Source organism: Heptranchias perlo, chromosome 6 (genome assembly GCF_035084215.1).
Source record: "Heptranchias perlo isolate sHepPer1 chromosome 6, sHepPer1.hap1, whole genome shotgun sequence".
Lineage (NCBI taxonomy): Eukaryota > Metazoa > Chordata > Chondrichthyes > Hexanchiformes > Hexanchidae > Heptranchias > Heptranchias perlo.
In genome coordinates, this window is record NC_090330.1 from 9,351,124 (window position 1) to 9,367,341 (window position 16,218).

Below are 16,218 nucleotides of genomic sequence, written 5' to 3' on the forward strand. Positions count from 1 at the left end.
GCATGGTACATTGGCGAGACCATGCAGACGCTGCGACAACGGATGAACGGACACCGCGCAACAATCGCCAAACAGGAGGGTTCCCTCCCAGTCGGGGAACACTTCAGCAGTCATGGACATTCATCCACCCACCTTCGGGTAAGCGTACTCCAAGGCGGCCTTCGAGACACACGACAACGCAAAATCGTCGAGCAGAAATTGATAGCCAAGTTCCGCACCCATGAGGACGGCCTCAACCGGGATCTTGGGTTCATGTCACGCTACACGTTACCCCACCAGCGAACAAATGTTATCTGTTTTTAATATAATGGGTCATTTGCTGGCTCTCTCTGCCTTCCGGATGTTTCTGCCTCTCTCTGTGTTTTTTTTCTCTGTTTTTTTTCCCTGTTTGTTTTTTTGTTGAATGTGTATTCGGGGGTTCTGCAGGTGACACCTCTCTGTCTGAACACGGTGATTGCCTTGGCAACGGGCAGTTGCAGGGGCAGTCTGTAAACACCATGTATTGTTCTATATGTATAAATGCGTAGGCTTCAAGGAGCTCTTGAAACATTTGCCTGAGGAAGGAGAAAATCTCCGAAAGCTTGTGAATTTAAAATAAAATTGCTGGACTATAACTTGGTGTTGTAAAATTGTTTACAATTGTCAACCCCAGTCCATCACCGGCATCTCCACATCATGTTTATCAATCCCAAATAAGGCAATTTTTAACCGTGAAAGAGTGCCGTTGATGCCAGATATTATCCAGCACTCTCAAATAAAGGACAAGGTGGCATTGCAGAGTCACATTTTCATGCAAGCTAAAAGGCACAGAGCCAGTTTGGTGCGTCTTTGTGTATTTGCATTGTATTTGATGCGAATAGTGGAAGATACATGGCAACAGTTCACCTACTCACATTCTCAAACGAAGAGCAATGCTTGAAAGAAAAATGGAAGGGTGTGGGAAGGAACTGTTAATTATTCCACTAATTAAACAGGCAGAACAAACAAGAGAGTCTTCCGTGATCACAGGGAACAATTATAAGCAGTTACAACAGAGTGCCCAAAATTGGCAAATCAAGAGATTAAGGGAACATACCATCTGAACGCCCCCCAGCTGAACGACCTACACAATGAAACAAAAACAAATATACATTCCATCAGTGTCCAGCAAGCAACCATCAAAAGACTGCTTTACACAGTGTTACTTGCTAACTTTTTGTCAATTGCCACAATCTCAACTATTGTCTTCTTCAATAAGCATCCTCAGGAATGCTCCAAGATACTGCAACATGGAATGAAGAGCAGTGGGCCCATACAATGCAGCGAAGGCCTGTTGGCACTTCCCCAATGGAGGGAACAAAGAGCAGTAATAATTCTAGGACATCATTATGTTTTAAATAGGGCACTTAACTTGCTGGGATAATGCTTACCGCCCAAAGCGTGCATTTGCTTTCCTGTATAAGGGAGGGAACGGCAATGGATTCACATACCACATGTGAAAGAAAGGTGGGCTACAAATGTCACCTGAACATTATTATAAACATTAAGTCAAAAGCAAAATACTGCAGATGCCGGAAGAATTTTACAACCTTCTGGATTCATGGATTTCAATAACTTCAGATCATAACCATTGCTCCCATTTTTTCGGACAGCAAGTGCTGGTCATGGCTCTGCTGTTGCCATTTACAGCTACTCTAGACCTATCTTTTATTTCTTAACTAGTCCCATTACCACCCGTCTTGCCTTGCACAATCATCCCTTCAGTCATTTAATCACTCGTGCCCTCTACCCCTGTCACAGATCATCCCTTTTGTTCTTTCCTCCTCACCCCTCCCTCCCCCCCCCCCCCGCCCCTTTCCCTGGCTCTTTACTTGCTTAAAAATTTTAACATCTTCCAGTCTTCACCTGAAACGTTAACCCTATTTCTTTCTCCACAGATGCTGCCTCACTTGCTGAGCTTTTCCAGCATTTTGTTATTTCTTATTATGAGCACCGCTGGGATAACATTTCAGTGCACAAATTTCAATTAAAACAACTGCATTCTTCAAATTTTATTACAACACATTTATATGTGTACCACACACTAACAGCTCATTCTTAAAAGGTCCGGAGAGGGCTTTTGACACCATATTCGAAATACGGCACCTCCAATGGTGCAGCACTCCCTCAGTGCTGCACTGAAGTGTCAGCCTGGATTATGTGCTCAAGTCTTGGAGTGGGACTTGAACCCACAACCTTCTGACTCAGAGATGAGAGTGCTACCACTGAGCCAAGGCTGACACCTAATGCAAATGCTTGCTGAGAATTAAATCAGCCTGAAAGCTCCATTCCACCACTTATTTAAATAGGAACATAAGAACAGTGTTCATCCCCTCAAGTCTGATCAGCCAATCAATTAGATCATGGCTGCTCTGTACCTCAACTCCATATCCCTGGATATCCTTACCTAACAAAAAAATCTATTGATCTCAGTCTTGAAAATTTCAATTGACCCAGCATCCTCAATCCTTTTGGGGGAAGAGTTCCATATTTCCACTACCCTGAAACAGTGCTTCCTGATTTCACTCCTGAATGGCCGAGCTCTCATTTTAAAATTGTGCTCTCTTGTTCTCCATTGCCCCACCAGAGAAAATAGTTTCTCTGTAACTACCCTACTGAATACGCTTGTCATTTTTAAACACCTCGATTAGGTCAACCCTTAACCTTCTATACTCGAGCGAAGTTTATGCATCCTGTACTCATAATATAACCCTTTACGCCCTAGTATCATTTGGGTAAATCTGCGCTGTACCCTTTCAAAGGCCAATATATCCTTCCTGAGGTGCGGTGCCCAGAACTCAACACAATATTCCAGATGGGGTCTGACTGAGGCTTTATGCAACTGAAGCATAACTTCCTTCTCTTTGTATTCCAGCCTCCTTGAGATAGAAGCCAGCCCTTCCATTGGCCTTTTGGATTACTTTTTGTACCTTTAAACTGGCTTTTAGTGATCTGTGTACACGGAGAACAAAATCTCTTTGCTCCTCCACAGTTCCTAGTTTCTCAATATTAAAAAAAAATCCGATTTGTCTTTCTTGGATCCAAAGTGGATGACCTCACTCATCCCCCCCATTGAACTCCATTTGCTACAATTTTGCCCACTCACTTAATCTTTCTATGTCCCGTTGCAATTCATTGTGCCTCCCAACTTAGTGAAGTTTATTGAGATATTTGCAATACAAGTTCAGTTTTTAAATAATTGGGGTAGATTTTCAACTTGCCTGCCCGCCTTTGTGGATTAGCCACATGTTACAGAACCGCCATCACCACCACCACCCTCACCCCAATTTTTATTTCCATTGAAAAATGGGCCAATTTTACACTGCTGGGTGGCATATTGTTGAAAACCTACCCCATTATCTGTTGATTTCACAGACTTAAGAGTACAATAAAATCAATTGAAGGCATTTACAAAAAATAGCACAAGGGAGGGAGGAAAATAGCAGCTCCAAAATGAATGACTAACTTTAAAATAAATTCAGCATTGTTAAACAAGAGGCAATTGCCAGGTGTGGCAACAACGAGATAGTTGTGTTTTGCGTAAACCTTTAGTCATTGTTAAATAGCTGTGTGTTGCAATTGGACCTGGATGGATGATAAAGCCCCACCCTGTGTTACTGAGGCTCCAGATGATCATGTGGAAGTCTCATCCCGTGCAGGGATGAAATGCATCTTGGATCCAATTTTCATGTCGAAGTTATTTTTCACCAACAGGGCTCCAGTCTCCAAAATGGACAGTGAGATCCCACGCACCCAATAAAAGTAAGTGTGTGTGTGTGTGTGTGTGTGTGTGTACACACACACACACACGTACTTAGAGTAGAGAGAGAGAGAGGGATTTTAAAACAGGTCTATACTTAACTCAGTGGAGAGAATTTGGAACTTACTACCAAATAGAGTGGTTGAGGCGAATAGCATTGATGCATTTAAAGGGAAGTGAGAAAAGTATATGAGGGAGAAAGGAATAAAAAGATATGTTGATAGGGTAAGATGAAGTAAATAGAGTGGGAGGAGGTTCGTGTGGCACATAAACACACAAATCTGTTGGGCTGAATGGCCTGTTTCTGTGGTTTAAATTTTATGTAATTAGGTTCAACTACATCGAAAAAAAATTAAAGCGCAGTTAAAATAATATGGGGCAAGTGGAAGAAAATGGAAGATAAAAGGTGAGAAATTTTCTTTTAAGCTTAATTGGTTAAAACGTTACTGTAATAAAGTTACTCCTAACATTTCAGTTCCTTTACTTTCAAAAAAAGTGTTTGATGAAGGAACTTAAATTCAGCTCATACACAAACAAAATGGTTGAGACCCAAGGAGACGTTTTCCACCAGAACCTGCCAGCAACACAAAGGGAAACTATGTGCCCCCAACCTTAAAATTGATGGAAGGAAAATCACAGACTGCAGAGGGGCGGCAATTACCCAAAACGAGCACTGGGTGGGGAGCAGCAAAGCAGAAAATTGCCCCCTTAATTTCTTCTGGCTACCCAGCTGTTAATTGCCAGCTATTTTATTATAGACGTTTGTATCCTCACATAGCTAATAACCAAAGGTAAAAGAGGGACAGATTCACATAATTTATATCAACAATGAAATGCAGTGTGAAGATTTTTTTTTTGGCTCAATTTTCTCCCCTGAAGGCATGGAGTCTTGTTCAGACATCGTTCCATGGACATACTTCCTGGCTTAGGTCACTGAGTAGCAGGTGGGAATGGGAACCCTGGTGGATTTTCCCCTCCCTAGCCTAAGGTCACTAACCCTAACCACTGCTCTCTGAGATCAGGTAATGCAGCACAGACAAAGGATCAAACTTGCTGTTTCAAAAGAGTATCATACAACGTGGTACCTTTATCCACAAAGCTACAAGAGCGCGCTCATTAAAAGTTACATTTTGAAGAGGTGGACGGGCAAGATAGCAGGCAGATGACCAGTTCCTAGGTTTCTACTAACTTCACCAGTAAATGCTATATTTTTTTTAAAAATTCGTTCATGGTATGAGGGTGTCGCTGGCGAGGCCAGCATTTATTGCCCATCCCTAATTGCCCTTGAGAAGGTGGTGGTGAGCCACCTTCTTGAACCGTTGCAGTCTGTGTGGTGAAGGTTCTCCCACAGTGCTGTTAGGAAGGGAGTTCCAGGATTTTGACCCAGCGATGATGAAGGAACGGTGATATATTTCCAAGTTGGGATGGTGAGTGACTTGGTGTGGAACGTGCAGGTGGTGTTGTTCCCATGTGCCTGCTACTCTTGTCCTTCTAGATGGTATAGGTCGCGGGTTTGGGAGATGCTTTCAAAGAAGCCTTGGCGAGTTGCTGCAGTGCATCCTGTGGATGGTACACACTGCAGTCACAGTGCGCCGGTGGTGGATGGGGTGCCAATCAAGCGGGCTGCTTTGTCCTGGATGGTGTCGAGCTTCTTGAGTGTTGTTGGAGCTGTACTCATCCAGGCAAGTGGAGAGTATTCCATCACACTCCTGACTGGTGTCTTGTAGATGGTGGAAAGGCTTTAGGGAGTCAGGCGGTGAGTCATTCGCCGCAGAATACGCAGCCTCTGACCTGCTCTTGTAACCACAGTATTTATATGGCTGGTCCAGTTAAGTTTCTGGTCAATGGTGACCCCCAGGATGTTGTTGGTGGGGGATTTGGCGATGGTAATGCCATTGCATGTCAAGGGGAGGTGGTTTCACACTCTCTTGTTGGAGATGGTCATTGCCTGGCACGAATGTTACTTGCCACCGAGCCCAAGCCTGGATGTTGTCCAGGGCTTGCTGCATGCGGGCTCGGACTGCTTCATTATTTGAGGGGTTGCGAATGGAACCGAACACTGTGCAGTCATCAGCGAACATCCCCATTTCTGACCTTTATGATGGAGGGAAGGTCATTGATGAAGCAGCTGAAAATGGTTGGGCCTAGGACACCAGTCAGGAGTAGCTAACCAGTAATAATCTTGGTTTATATTAGGGAGCCCCCACCCTCCCAGAATCAGACTCATGGTGACAACTAACATCTGACTTTTCTGTGTGGAGGAAAACCAGGATTGAACACATATATCCTACCACAGCAATCCCATGCACTACCAGTCCACCTCAGTCAGAATAATTTCTGCCCGTACCATAGCCAACATTTAGCCATTTATTCAGTAATACATCAAAGAATGCTGTTTGCCTATCAAGGTGATTGAAAAGGAACCAAATAAAGACTCTAAAAGAAAGTGTTACCTTTAGAATTGGTCTGGTCAGGGTTATAATTATCACCTGCAGCATTTATGAGATCAGAGTCCCCAAATTCACCACCTGCTAAATTAAAAGGAAAGGAGAGTAACATATTAATAGACAATGGAGTGAGGAAACATTTACTCTGCAAAGTAAAGCAACTTCCGCTTACAACATTTTCTAGCAAAGTTGATCAATCATAAACTAGGATGGAAGCCAAACTAAATAATAAGAATTAGTTAAAAACAATCTTTCAGACAGCAATTAGCTTGGAGAAAGTGTGACAAATGTCCCCCCCCACCCAATTACAGAACTTATAAATCAACAGTGGTGCAATTTACAACAATGTTTTGCACTCTTCGGTACAGCTATTGCCGTGGCACATTCACCCCGTGACAGACTTTCCAGGGAACCGAATGGTCAGAGCATGCGCCATGGTGCCTGCGCAACATAACAGTAGAGAGGCTCAAACTACTTCACTTTTGGGTTTGGGCCACTAATGTTTTCCCGGTGAACTGCAGATGCCAAATGGGCACTCACTGCAGCTCCGCTGTCTGGCGAGGGAGAAATTCATCCGGCTTGGGGGATTGTGGGGGGTGGGGGGCAGGAATACATTGGGTCAGCAGCAGGCTGAAGACTTGTGGGGCTCAGAAGAACACACCTGCTCCTCCTGGCTCCACCAAAAAAAAACATCCTATCCCAACAGGACTTGGTCAGGTTCTGTATTTAACCACCTTGGGGTGTTTTTCTACATTAAGGGTACTATATAAATGCAAGTTATCATTGTAGTATTTGGGGCTGCTGCAATCAAACTTGCAAATTCTATAGTTCTATTATTGGATCAGGTTGTCAAAATAAAAAACCCACCCACATACTGTATCTAATGAGCGTAGGCCTGTGAAACAGCCCCTAAATTCAGCAGTTATTGGCAAGCTCAGAGGAAGGCCCACCAACACATTCTCAGGGAAACTGGGGAAAGAGCAATCAATTCAGCCTGCCAGCGTCAACCATGTCCCAGGAACAAATTAAAAAGGCTACAAGATGGTTGGTGAGAGAAATGAAAATACGTCACAATAGTTGGAACTGCTCTGCCGAGTTCGAGACCGAGACATTGGAGCTGAAAAATTCAACTTTGGCCACTGTCCGTTTTGTGTCCTCGCCAATCAGCAGCCCGTTGTATATCCTGACCCATTTCCTTTTCCATGGAAATCGGGGTGTATAATGTGCAGCCGATCCACCAACACCCATTGTGTGCCCCTGCCAAATTTGATTTTCACCCCCACATTGTTGGGGCACGTAGAAGGAGCATTATTCTACATCAAACCACGTTCATGTTATAGCGGACCTGGGAGTTTTGATGTTGACAGCACCAAGTTCAATTTAAGCACTTTGATTTTAGACAATACAATTTTTCTTCATGCACTCAAGTCAGTACTATTGAATTTTGGTGGAATAAGTAATACAAGGAGCATAAGTAACACAAGATGGGGGAAAGAAAGCAGAGGAATGATGAGCTTCTAGGGGTTGACAAAACCTACTAATGATCAATCTATCAAGTGCACATGCAATCAAGCCATTGTTGCTGAGGGTATACTCTGCCAGTGACCTCCCCCAATAAACATGTGAGTGTAATTTTCCTGGACTTATGCTTTAGAAAATTCCTCTCAATTTGCAATTATTACAATCCAAAAATATTTGCAAACTTGACATTACTATGAGAGATCAGGTAAGTTTTAAAAAAAAACACAATATGAATGGAGATATTCAGCTCAGCACTACACTACCAACCATCTACTTCAAACTTTAAAAGCTTGTGCCATTACCTGAACCACCTCCATGTGGCTTATTAGAAGGCTTCTTTGTTGGTGTGTATATGTCTGTTAGAAAAGTAAAAACTGCAGTTTAAGGTTTGAAATCCATCACTGCCCAAGAGCAGATTATATTATCTCATTATGTGGTCTACAACACACTTTGTTAACGCAACAGTCAGAAACAAGAACTTTAATGTTTTATGCATCTTTGAGTTCAGAAGGGAGCCAAGATTGATCCCTCAACTATTAAGACTTACTGAACAAAAGAAATATATACAGATCTCCATAGTCCAAATGGTTCCGATAAACCTGGGGCGAGGTTAGCTGCCCACTGGCATGCGAATAGGTAGAAAAATCGAGGCAATAGCTCCCCCACAATCTAGTGAGTAAAGGGTCCACCGGGCATTGTACTAAGCTACATACAAGCCAAAAACTCCACTTGAAATCCTGGTCTGAGCTGGGATCGCAAGGAGAGACACAGACAAATGCCATGGTCTCCACTCTAACTACCCTTGTTTTTGAAGGAGGGGGAAGCAGCACTAGGCTCAGGTGTGATCCTTTCAAGTTACAATGGGCCCGATGTTAGCAGGGCTGCGGGTTCTCGGCAGGGGGGGGGGGGCTATCGGGCGCGTGGGTAACGCGCCCAGCGAAATCAGTCAGCTCCCCGCGCGATCGCAGCCCAATTGGATCCACTTACCTGGTCTTCCGGGTTCCCCGCTGCTGATCTGCGTGTCGGGCGGGCTGCGCATGCGCAGTAAGATCTGTCAGTTGGAGGAGCTCTATTTAAAGGGGCAGTCCTCCACTGACAGATGCTGCAACAAATAGAAAAAATTACAGCATGGAGCTGCCCAGGGGGAAGGCTGCTCCCAGTTTAATGATGCCTCACTCCAGGTATCAATACACGAGGTGAGGAGGAGGGGGGAGGACAGAGATCCTCCCCCCCCCCCCCGGTGGGCAGGAGGAAGCGGCCTGCCTCTGCCACCAGGAAGGCCTGGCTCGAGGTGGCAGAAGAGGTCATCTGCACCACCAACATATCGCCCACCTGTATACAATGCAGGAGGCGCTCCAATGACCTCAGTAGGTCAGCCAAAGTGAGTACACTTACTCATTCCCCTACACTCCATCTGCCACATCACCGCCCCCACCCCACATCTCCTTCTGCACTGCCAACACTACTCTGTCACATCACCCCTCATACCCACTCAAACCTCATCCTCATCTTACCTGCACCTACTCACCTCGCCAGTACTCATCCTGCCACTACCACTCAACCCAATCCTCATACAATCTCATGGCTCTATCTCATACTCACCCTCTCGTGCATCTCTTTCACGGTCAGCCTCACTCAACCTGCCACTACCTGTGCTGCAGCCACAGGGCATGCATCACATATGTGCAGTAGGCAGCGTAAGGCAAACGTGTCGTGAGCATGAAGGGGATGCACAAGGGTGTTTGAGGGTTTGTCATGGTTTTTACTTATATTGAATTTCCAAGCAACTCGCATCACATATTATATTGGCACCACCACTGCCATGTCTCCACGAATCTTGTCTGGTTTGTGCAATAATGCCCTTTCCTGAGGATCACGATGAAGACCCACACCTGATGCCACCCATTGTGTCACTGCAGAGTGGGTGTAGGTGTATTTGCAGGGCTCTTTTGTGCAGACGACTGAGAGACGTCGGCGATGTCTCCGGTGGCACCCTGGAAGGATGTGGAGGAGAAGTTGTTGAGGGCAGCGGTGACTTTGACAGTGACAGGTAAGAAGATGGTGCTCGGGCCAGCCGGGAGCAGCTTGGCATGAAGGAGGCTGCAGGTGTCCACGACTACATGTCGAGTGACTCTGAGCCTCCGTGTGCACTGCTGCTCAGAGAGGTCCAGAAAGCTGAGCCTCGGTCTGTGGACCCTGTGGCGAGGGTAGTGCCCTCTGCGACGCATCTCTCTCTGCGGTAGCTCTCCCTCCCGCTGTACAGGTGGATGTGTCACAGCGCTCTGATGTGGAGCTCCACATGTCAGAGGTGGACGGCGTGGATGGCGAGGCTGGTGATGCTGTTCGCCCTCCGAGGAGGTCATGACTGCAGCTACGGCGGCCCCCATCCGGAAGATGTACATCTGAGGGGGTCCGCAAGGTAGGTCCATGTCTCTGGACCCCGGGGTAAGTGTGCAAGTTGGTGACTTTGATTGTCAGGAGGAGGGTGGTGGAGGCCAAACTTTGTCCCAAGTGACAGAGTGGCCTCCTGCAATGAGTGAGGGTCTCCCCCCGCCACCTGTCAAATGGACCTTTGCAGCTGCCACAGGCTGACAGCTGCAACAGGTCCATTTGAACTGGGAGTGTTTCCCCCAGTGTGGGAAGCAATCCCAGTTTGCTTTAAAATCCCACCCCTCCTCACATAATCCCTTAATCAGGTCAGTTAATGACCTGAACAAAAAGTAAATAGCGTCAAGTGGCATCCCGCTGGCTTTAATCGCCTGCGGGATTCCCACCAGCGGGGGTTGCGCGCGCACGCCGGCGCGTCAGTGGGGAACCCGGAAGTGCGCGGGTTCGAGGCGGGCTCTGATCCCGCTCCGGGATTTCCCGATTTTCGGGGCCCCCCCGCCAGGAACGCACCCGATAGCGGGTGCTAAAATGATGCCCACTAGTTCACTGAACTCATGAAGAATGGCAACTAGGGTGAGATACTGGAGAGCTCTCAGAGCCTGTGGAACTGCACAAGTCTGCACCTTCAGGATTTGGTGCTGGGGGGAGGGGGGTCAGGGAGTTTTTTTTGGCAAAATTATTTAGAGTTCTATCCATCCCATTAAATATTTGAAGCTCATAATAAATAGTGAATTAATTGGAGGGAGTGAAATTACATCATTTCAGCAATAAATACCCGTGCACCAATTACATGGCACATAAGACTAAGCTATTGAATGTTGTACATCTTCACACAGAAAGGGCGCATTTCAGATTGAAAGTACAACCGTCCAACTGTCTCCATTTTAATATATTTCACAATTTAATAGTTTGCTCAAGGTTAAGTTATTAGTGTACTAATGGGATGAATGAATTACAGTCTGTAATCGTGTGCATGCAGAAGTAGATGAAATGGATGTACTTACCTTCACCATCAACGGCAACATCTAGATCAAAATCTTTCGCTAAAGAAAGGGAAAAATGTGAAGTTAGCGGAATCTTGGAATATTCACGCTAGTGATCAGACTTTGACACACACATACAAAACAAGCACTGGGTTATGCTTTCAAGTTACTAAATACACTCAACTTCCTTCAACCAGACTGAATTATAACTTTTCTAGATCTGTACAAATTAGGGGGGGGGAAAAAGATCTGCAAATGCTAGAATCTGAAATAAAAACGGTTCACAAAAAAAAACCTGAACATCCTAGAAATGTACAGTAGGCCAGTCAGCATTTGGAAGATAACAAGAAAGCCCAGAAGAAAAAAAACAGGTCAACACGTCAGCTGGGATCCTCCATCAGAGCTTTATGTGGAGTCATTAGGGTATGGAATGCTCCGCCACTGAGATAGAGGCCGACACCACTGCACCTTTTTAAAAAAAAAAGTAGATACGTATTTGAAACAGTGGAAGATACAGGGCTTGACAGGGAAAGCAGAGCCGTGGGAACATAAGAATGGGAGGAGGCCATTCAGCCCCTCGAGCCTGTTCCACCATTCGATTAGATCATGGCTTTAACCGCCTTTGACCCATATCCCTTGATACTCATACCTAACAAAAAAAATCTAGCGATCCCAAGTCTTTACCCAGCATCCACAGTCTTTTGGGGGAACAGAGTTCTAGATTTGTACTTGGGATTGGTTTTACATTGCTGCAGCAAGGAGCTGGCACAAAAATAACCAGCCAAATGGCCCCCTCCTGTGCTGTAACATCTATGGTTCTATAAGAGATTTTTTTAAAAACTGTTGAAACGTTAACCAGTCCTTTCTCTTTTGGACATTGATTGATCTGTTGCACTCAGCAATTTGTTTTCAGAGGAGTGTCCTTGTTTGTACATTCCATTCCTCCTTCCCACCCTCCCCGTCCCCCACAAACAGCCCAGAGTTATAAAAACCATTAAAGTGCAAATTAGCTTCAAATTCTGTTGATGGTGCAGCCTGGTTCTGTGACATTTTCTCACCAATTCCTATCTGGAGTGCCACAAGGATCAGTACTTGGGCCTCAGCTATTTACAATCTATGTCAATGACTTGGATGAAGGGACCGAATGTATGGTTGTTAAATTTGCTGATGACACAAAGGTAGGTAGGAAAGTAAGTTGTGAAGAGGACATAAGGAGTCTGCAAAGGGATATAGATAGGTTAAGTGAGTGTGCAAAAATTTGGCAGATGGAATATAATGTGGGAAAATGTGAACTTGTCCACTTTGGCAGGAGGAATAGAAAAGCAGTATATTATTTAAATGGAGAGAGATTGCAGAATTCTGAGATACGGAGGGATCTGGGTGTCCTGGTACATGAATCACAAAGTTAGTATGCAGGTACAGCAAGTGATTAGGAAGGCAAATGGAATGTTGTCATTTATTGCAAGAGGAATGGACTATAAAAGTAGAGATATTTTACTACAGTTGTATAGGGCAATGGTGAGACCACATCTAGAATACTGTGTGCAGTTTTGGTCTCCTTATTTAAGGAAGGACATAATGGCTTTGGAGGCGGTTCAGAGAAGGTTCACTCGACTGATTCCTGGGATGAAGGGGTTATCATATGAGGAAAGGTTGGACAAGTTGGGCCTGTATACATTGGAGTTTAGTCCCCTCAGGATCTTATTGAAACATTTAAGATCCTGAGGGGACTAGAAGGGGCAGATGCTGAGAGGATGTTTCCCCTTGTGGGAGAGACTAGAACTAGGGGCCACAGTTTAAAAATAAGGGGTCTTCCATTTAAGACTTGGATGAGGAGAATTTTTTTCTCTGAGGGTCGTGTGTCTGTGGAACTCCCTTCCCCAGAAAGCAGTGGAGGCAGGGTCATTGAATATTTTTAAGGTTGAGTTAGATAGATTCCTGATTAAAGGTTACAGTAGGTAGACGGGAAAGTCGAGTTGAGGTCACAATCAGATCAGCAATGATCTTATCAAATGGCAGAGCAGGCTTAAGGGGCCGAATGGCCTACTCCTGCTCTTAATTTGTATGTATCTAGTTGTAAATATTCAAGTTAATTTTAGCCAAGAGTAAAAACAAGGCAAATGTAGACTACTTCAGATGGCTGCCCTTCTGTGGGCCCTCCCCCCACCCCGCTTCCCAGAAATCCAACGTAATCAAGATTTCCTTATATAGACAGTCAGTAATATTGAAGAGGGTCAGTGATATTGCTGATTTTGGATTGTTTTGTGATGCCTTTCCTGTGATGGCAATGAAAGCACTGCATAACCTTCAATTTGTCAAAGCCATCTACTCTTAGAACTATACAAAAAGTCAGTCAGCATTTGATGAAGAGTCTCTACCCAAATCATGAACCGCACTTACCAAATACCGAACCCGTACTTTCATCTCAGATTTTTAGCCTTTACAGTCACTAGTTATTTTTCTTTTTAAATCCACAATCTCTTGTGTGCATTAAAAGAAAGACGTGAAAGAGTTTCTTTTTATGCGCGTTGGTCAGAAGCTACAGTCCTCTGTTACTGGGGAGCTGCCAATGTTGTGAGATCTAAAGAATTCATGTCACAGAGCAGATGCTATAATGGAACAGAGGAAAATGTACACATGCAAACGGTGACTCTTATTTCAGACTGGGACTGCATTCCAATGGCTAGGAAGCTCAGTATGCAAAAACCAGCCAGAAAATTGGCAGCATGCTTTAATTTAGCACCACCAGCACTGCTGCCCCTGAATTAGCCGAGGGTTGTTTGCTGCTCCTTTAACAGCACCAGGGCCGCCTCAGTTGCACTGCAGCACTCAGGGGCTGATGTGAGAGATGCCATAAGCAGATGCACCGTAAAAATAAAGGGAACATCCGAAAGGTGTTGTTACAGTGACAGCGCTACCGCCCTCTCGAGCACAAGAATAAATTAACTGAAGTTCCCACTGTTGGGATGTTCGATCCTAGTGCTGCAAAGCTTTCTGGGAGACCATACGAAATTATAGATTATTAATAAAAGTCGCATTTCCAAACACCAGGATTGTCCAGCTATATTTTTTCTTCTTTACTTCCAGCACCTAAAACAAATTCCAGACCTAAACTTTTTGGTCACTAAATTGTACAAGACAAACTCAAATTGAAACCCCAAAACTAGAAAAAAGTGCCAAGTATTTATACTTCACATAAGTTACTTTGAAATGTAGTGACTTTAGAGTAAAGAATCAAAGGATTTGCATTTATAAAGCACCTTTCATGACTTCATTAAGTCCCAAACCACTTTCCAGCCAACGGAGTACTTCTTGAAGTGCAGTCACTATTGTAAAGTAGGAAACACTGCAGCCAATTGTCGTACAGCGAGGTCCCACAAACAGCGGTGAGATAAATGACCAGATCATCTGTTTAAGTGATGTCGGTTGAGGGATAAATATTGGCCAGGACACCAGGAGAACTCCCATGCTCTTCTTGAAATAGTGCCATGGGATCTTTTACATCCACCTAAGAGGGCAGACAGGACCTCACATTAACACCTCATCCAAAAGATGACACCTCCCTCCTTGCTGCACTGAAGCGTCGGCCTGGAATCTCTGGAGTGGAGTTTGAACCCGCGAACTTCTGACTCAGAGGAGACAGTGCTACTACTGAGGCACGGCTGACACCAAGTAGGAAAATGCGGCAGCCATTTTGCATACGCCACTAACACTCCCTGGAGTGTGTCAATCTCGATCTTGTGCTCAAGTCTCTTGAGTGGGGCTTGAACCCATGACCTTCTGACTCGAGTGAAAGTACTATCACCGTTCCACAGCTGACACTTTATTAAGAAGCTCCTTTGCTTTGTAGAAAATGGACTGACTAAATGTCGTTCGCCTGACTAACTAACTAAGATGCCACTAACTGCAATTAATGAGTTAGTCTGTCTTTGGGGTTGTTAATTGAGGGAAAAACATTGGCCAGGAAACCAGAATTCCTTGCTTTCTTTTCTTTGAAAAGTGCCACGAGATCCTAAACAGCCGGCTGAATACCAGAACAAGTAGACTTGGTTTAATGTCTCACGCAAAGGATGGCTCCAATAGTGCCGCACTCCCTCACTGCTGCACAAGAATGTCAGACAAAACTATGTGCTGAAGTCCAGGAGTGAGGCGAACGACATTTAGTCAGTCCATTTTCTACAAAGCAAAGGAGCTTCTTAGTAAAGTGTCAGCTGTGGAACAGTGATAGTATTTTCACTTGAGTTAGACGGTCATGGGTTCAAGCCCCACTCAAGAGACTTGAGCACAAGATCTGGATTGACACTCCAGGGAGTGTTACACGGTCGGAAGCACAGTCTTTCAGATAAGACATTAAATTGAGGCCCCGTCTGTCCTCTCGGGTGGATGTAAAAGATCCCATGGCACTATTTTGAAGAGCAGGGGAGTTCTCCCCAGTGTCCTGGCCAATATTTATCCCTCAATCAACATCACTAAAACAAATGATCTGGTCATTATCTCATTGCTGTTTGTGGGACCTTGCTGTGTGCAAAATAGCTGCCGCATTTCCTACATTACAACAGAGACTACATTTCAAAAGTACTTTGTTGGCTGTAAAGCGCTTTGGGGCATCCTGAGGTTGTGAAACACATAAATATATAAATGCAAGTTCTTTCTTTAGATGGATTTCAATGCAGGCAAGTGTGAGATTATCCATTTTGGACCAAAAAGGGACAGATCAGAGTATTTTTTTAAATGGTGAAAAGCTAGAAATAGTGGAGATCCAAAGAGATCACTAAAATGTAGAGGTCAGTTATTAAAAAAAAGGCTAATTGAATGTTAGCTTTTTATATCTTCAGGGCTAGAACATAAAGGGCAGGAAGTTTTGCTGCAGCTATACAAAGCCCTGGTTAGACCACATCTGAAGTACTGTGTACATTTCTGGCACCTCACTTGAGAAAGGATATATTGGCCTTGGAAGGAGTGCAGTGCAGATTCACCAGAACATTAACAGGGCTCTAAGGGTTAAATTATGAGCGATTACATAAACTAGGCTTGTATTCCTTGGAATGTAGAAGGTTAAGGAGTGAGTTCATTGAGGTTTTTTGGATTTTGAAAGGAATTG

The 16,218-nt window shown here is 44.6% G+C and overlaps 1 protein-coding gene across 3 annotated transcripts in view; it reads right to left on the bottom strand.

Moving 5' to 3' along the window:
- The window catches only part of cd99 (CD99 molecule), a 90,297-nt gene that overhangs the window by 17,703 nt on the left and 56,376 nt on the right, over positions 1-16,218 (bottom strand). For 2 of the 3 annotated variants that reach the window (XM_067985717.1, XM_067985715.1), the window contains 4 exons: positions 11,139-11,177; positions 8,049-8,102; positions 6,232-6,309; positions 1,076-1,102 (listed from right to left, as the gene is read on the bottom strand). In XM_067985717.1, coding sequence (XP_067841818.1) covers positions 1,076-1,102; positions 6,232-6,309; positions 8,049-8,102; positions 11,139-11,177 — 198 coding nt within the window. The remainder of the gene's footprint in view (positions 1-1,075; positions 1,103-6,231; positions 6,310-8,048; positions 8,103-11,138; positions 11,178-16,218) is intronic. The other variant, XM_067985716.1, reaches the window with a different exon arrangement.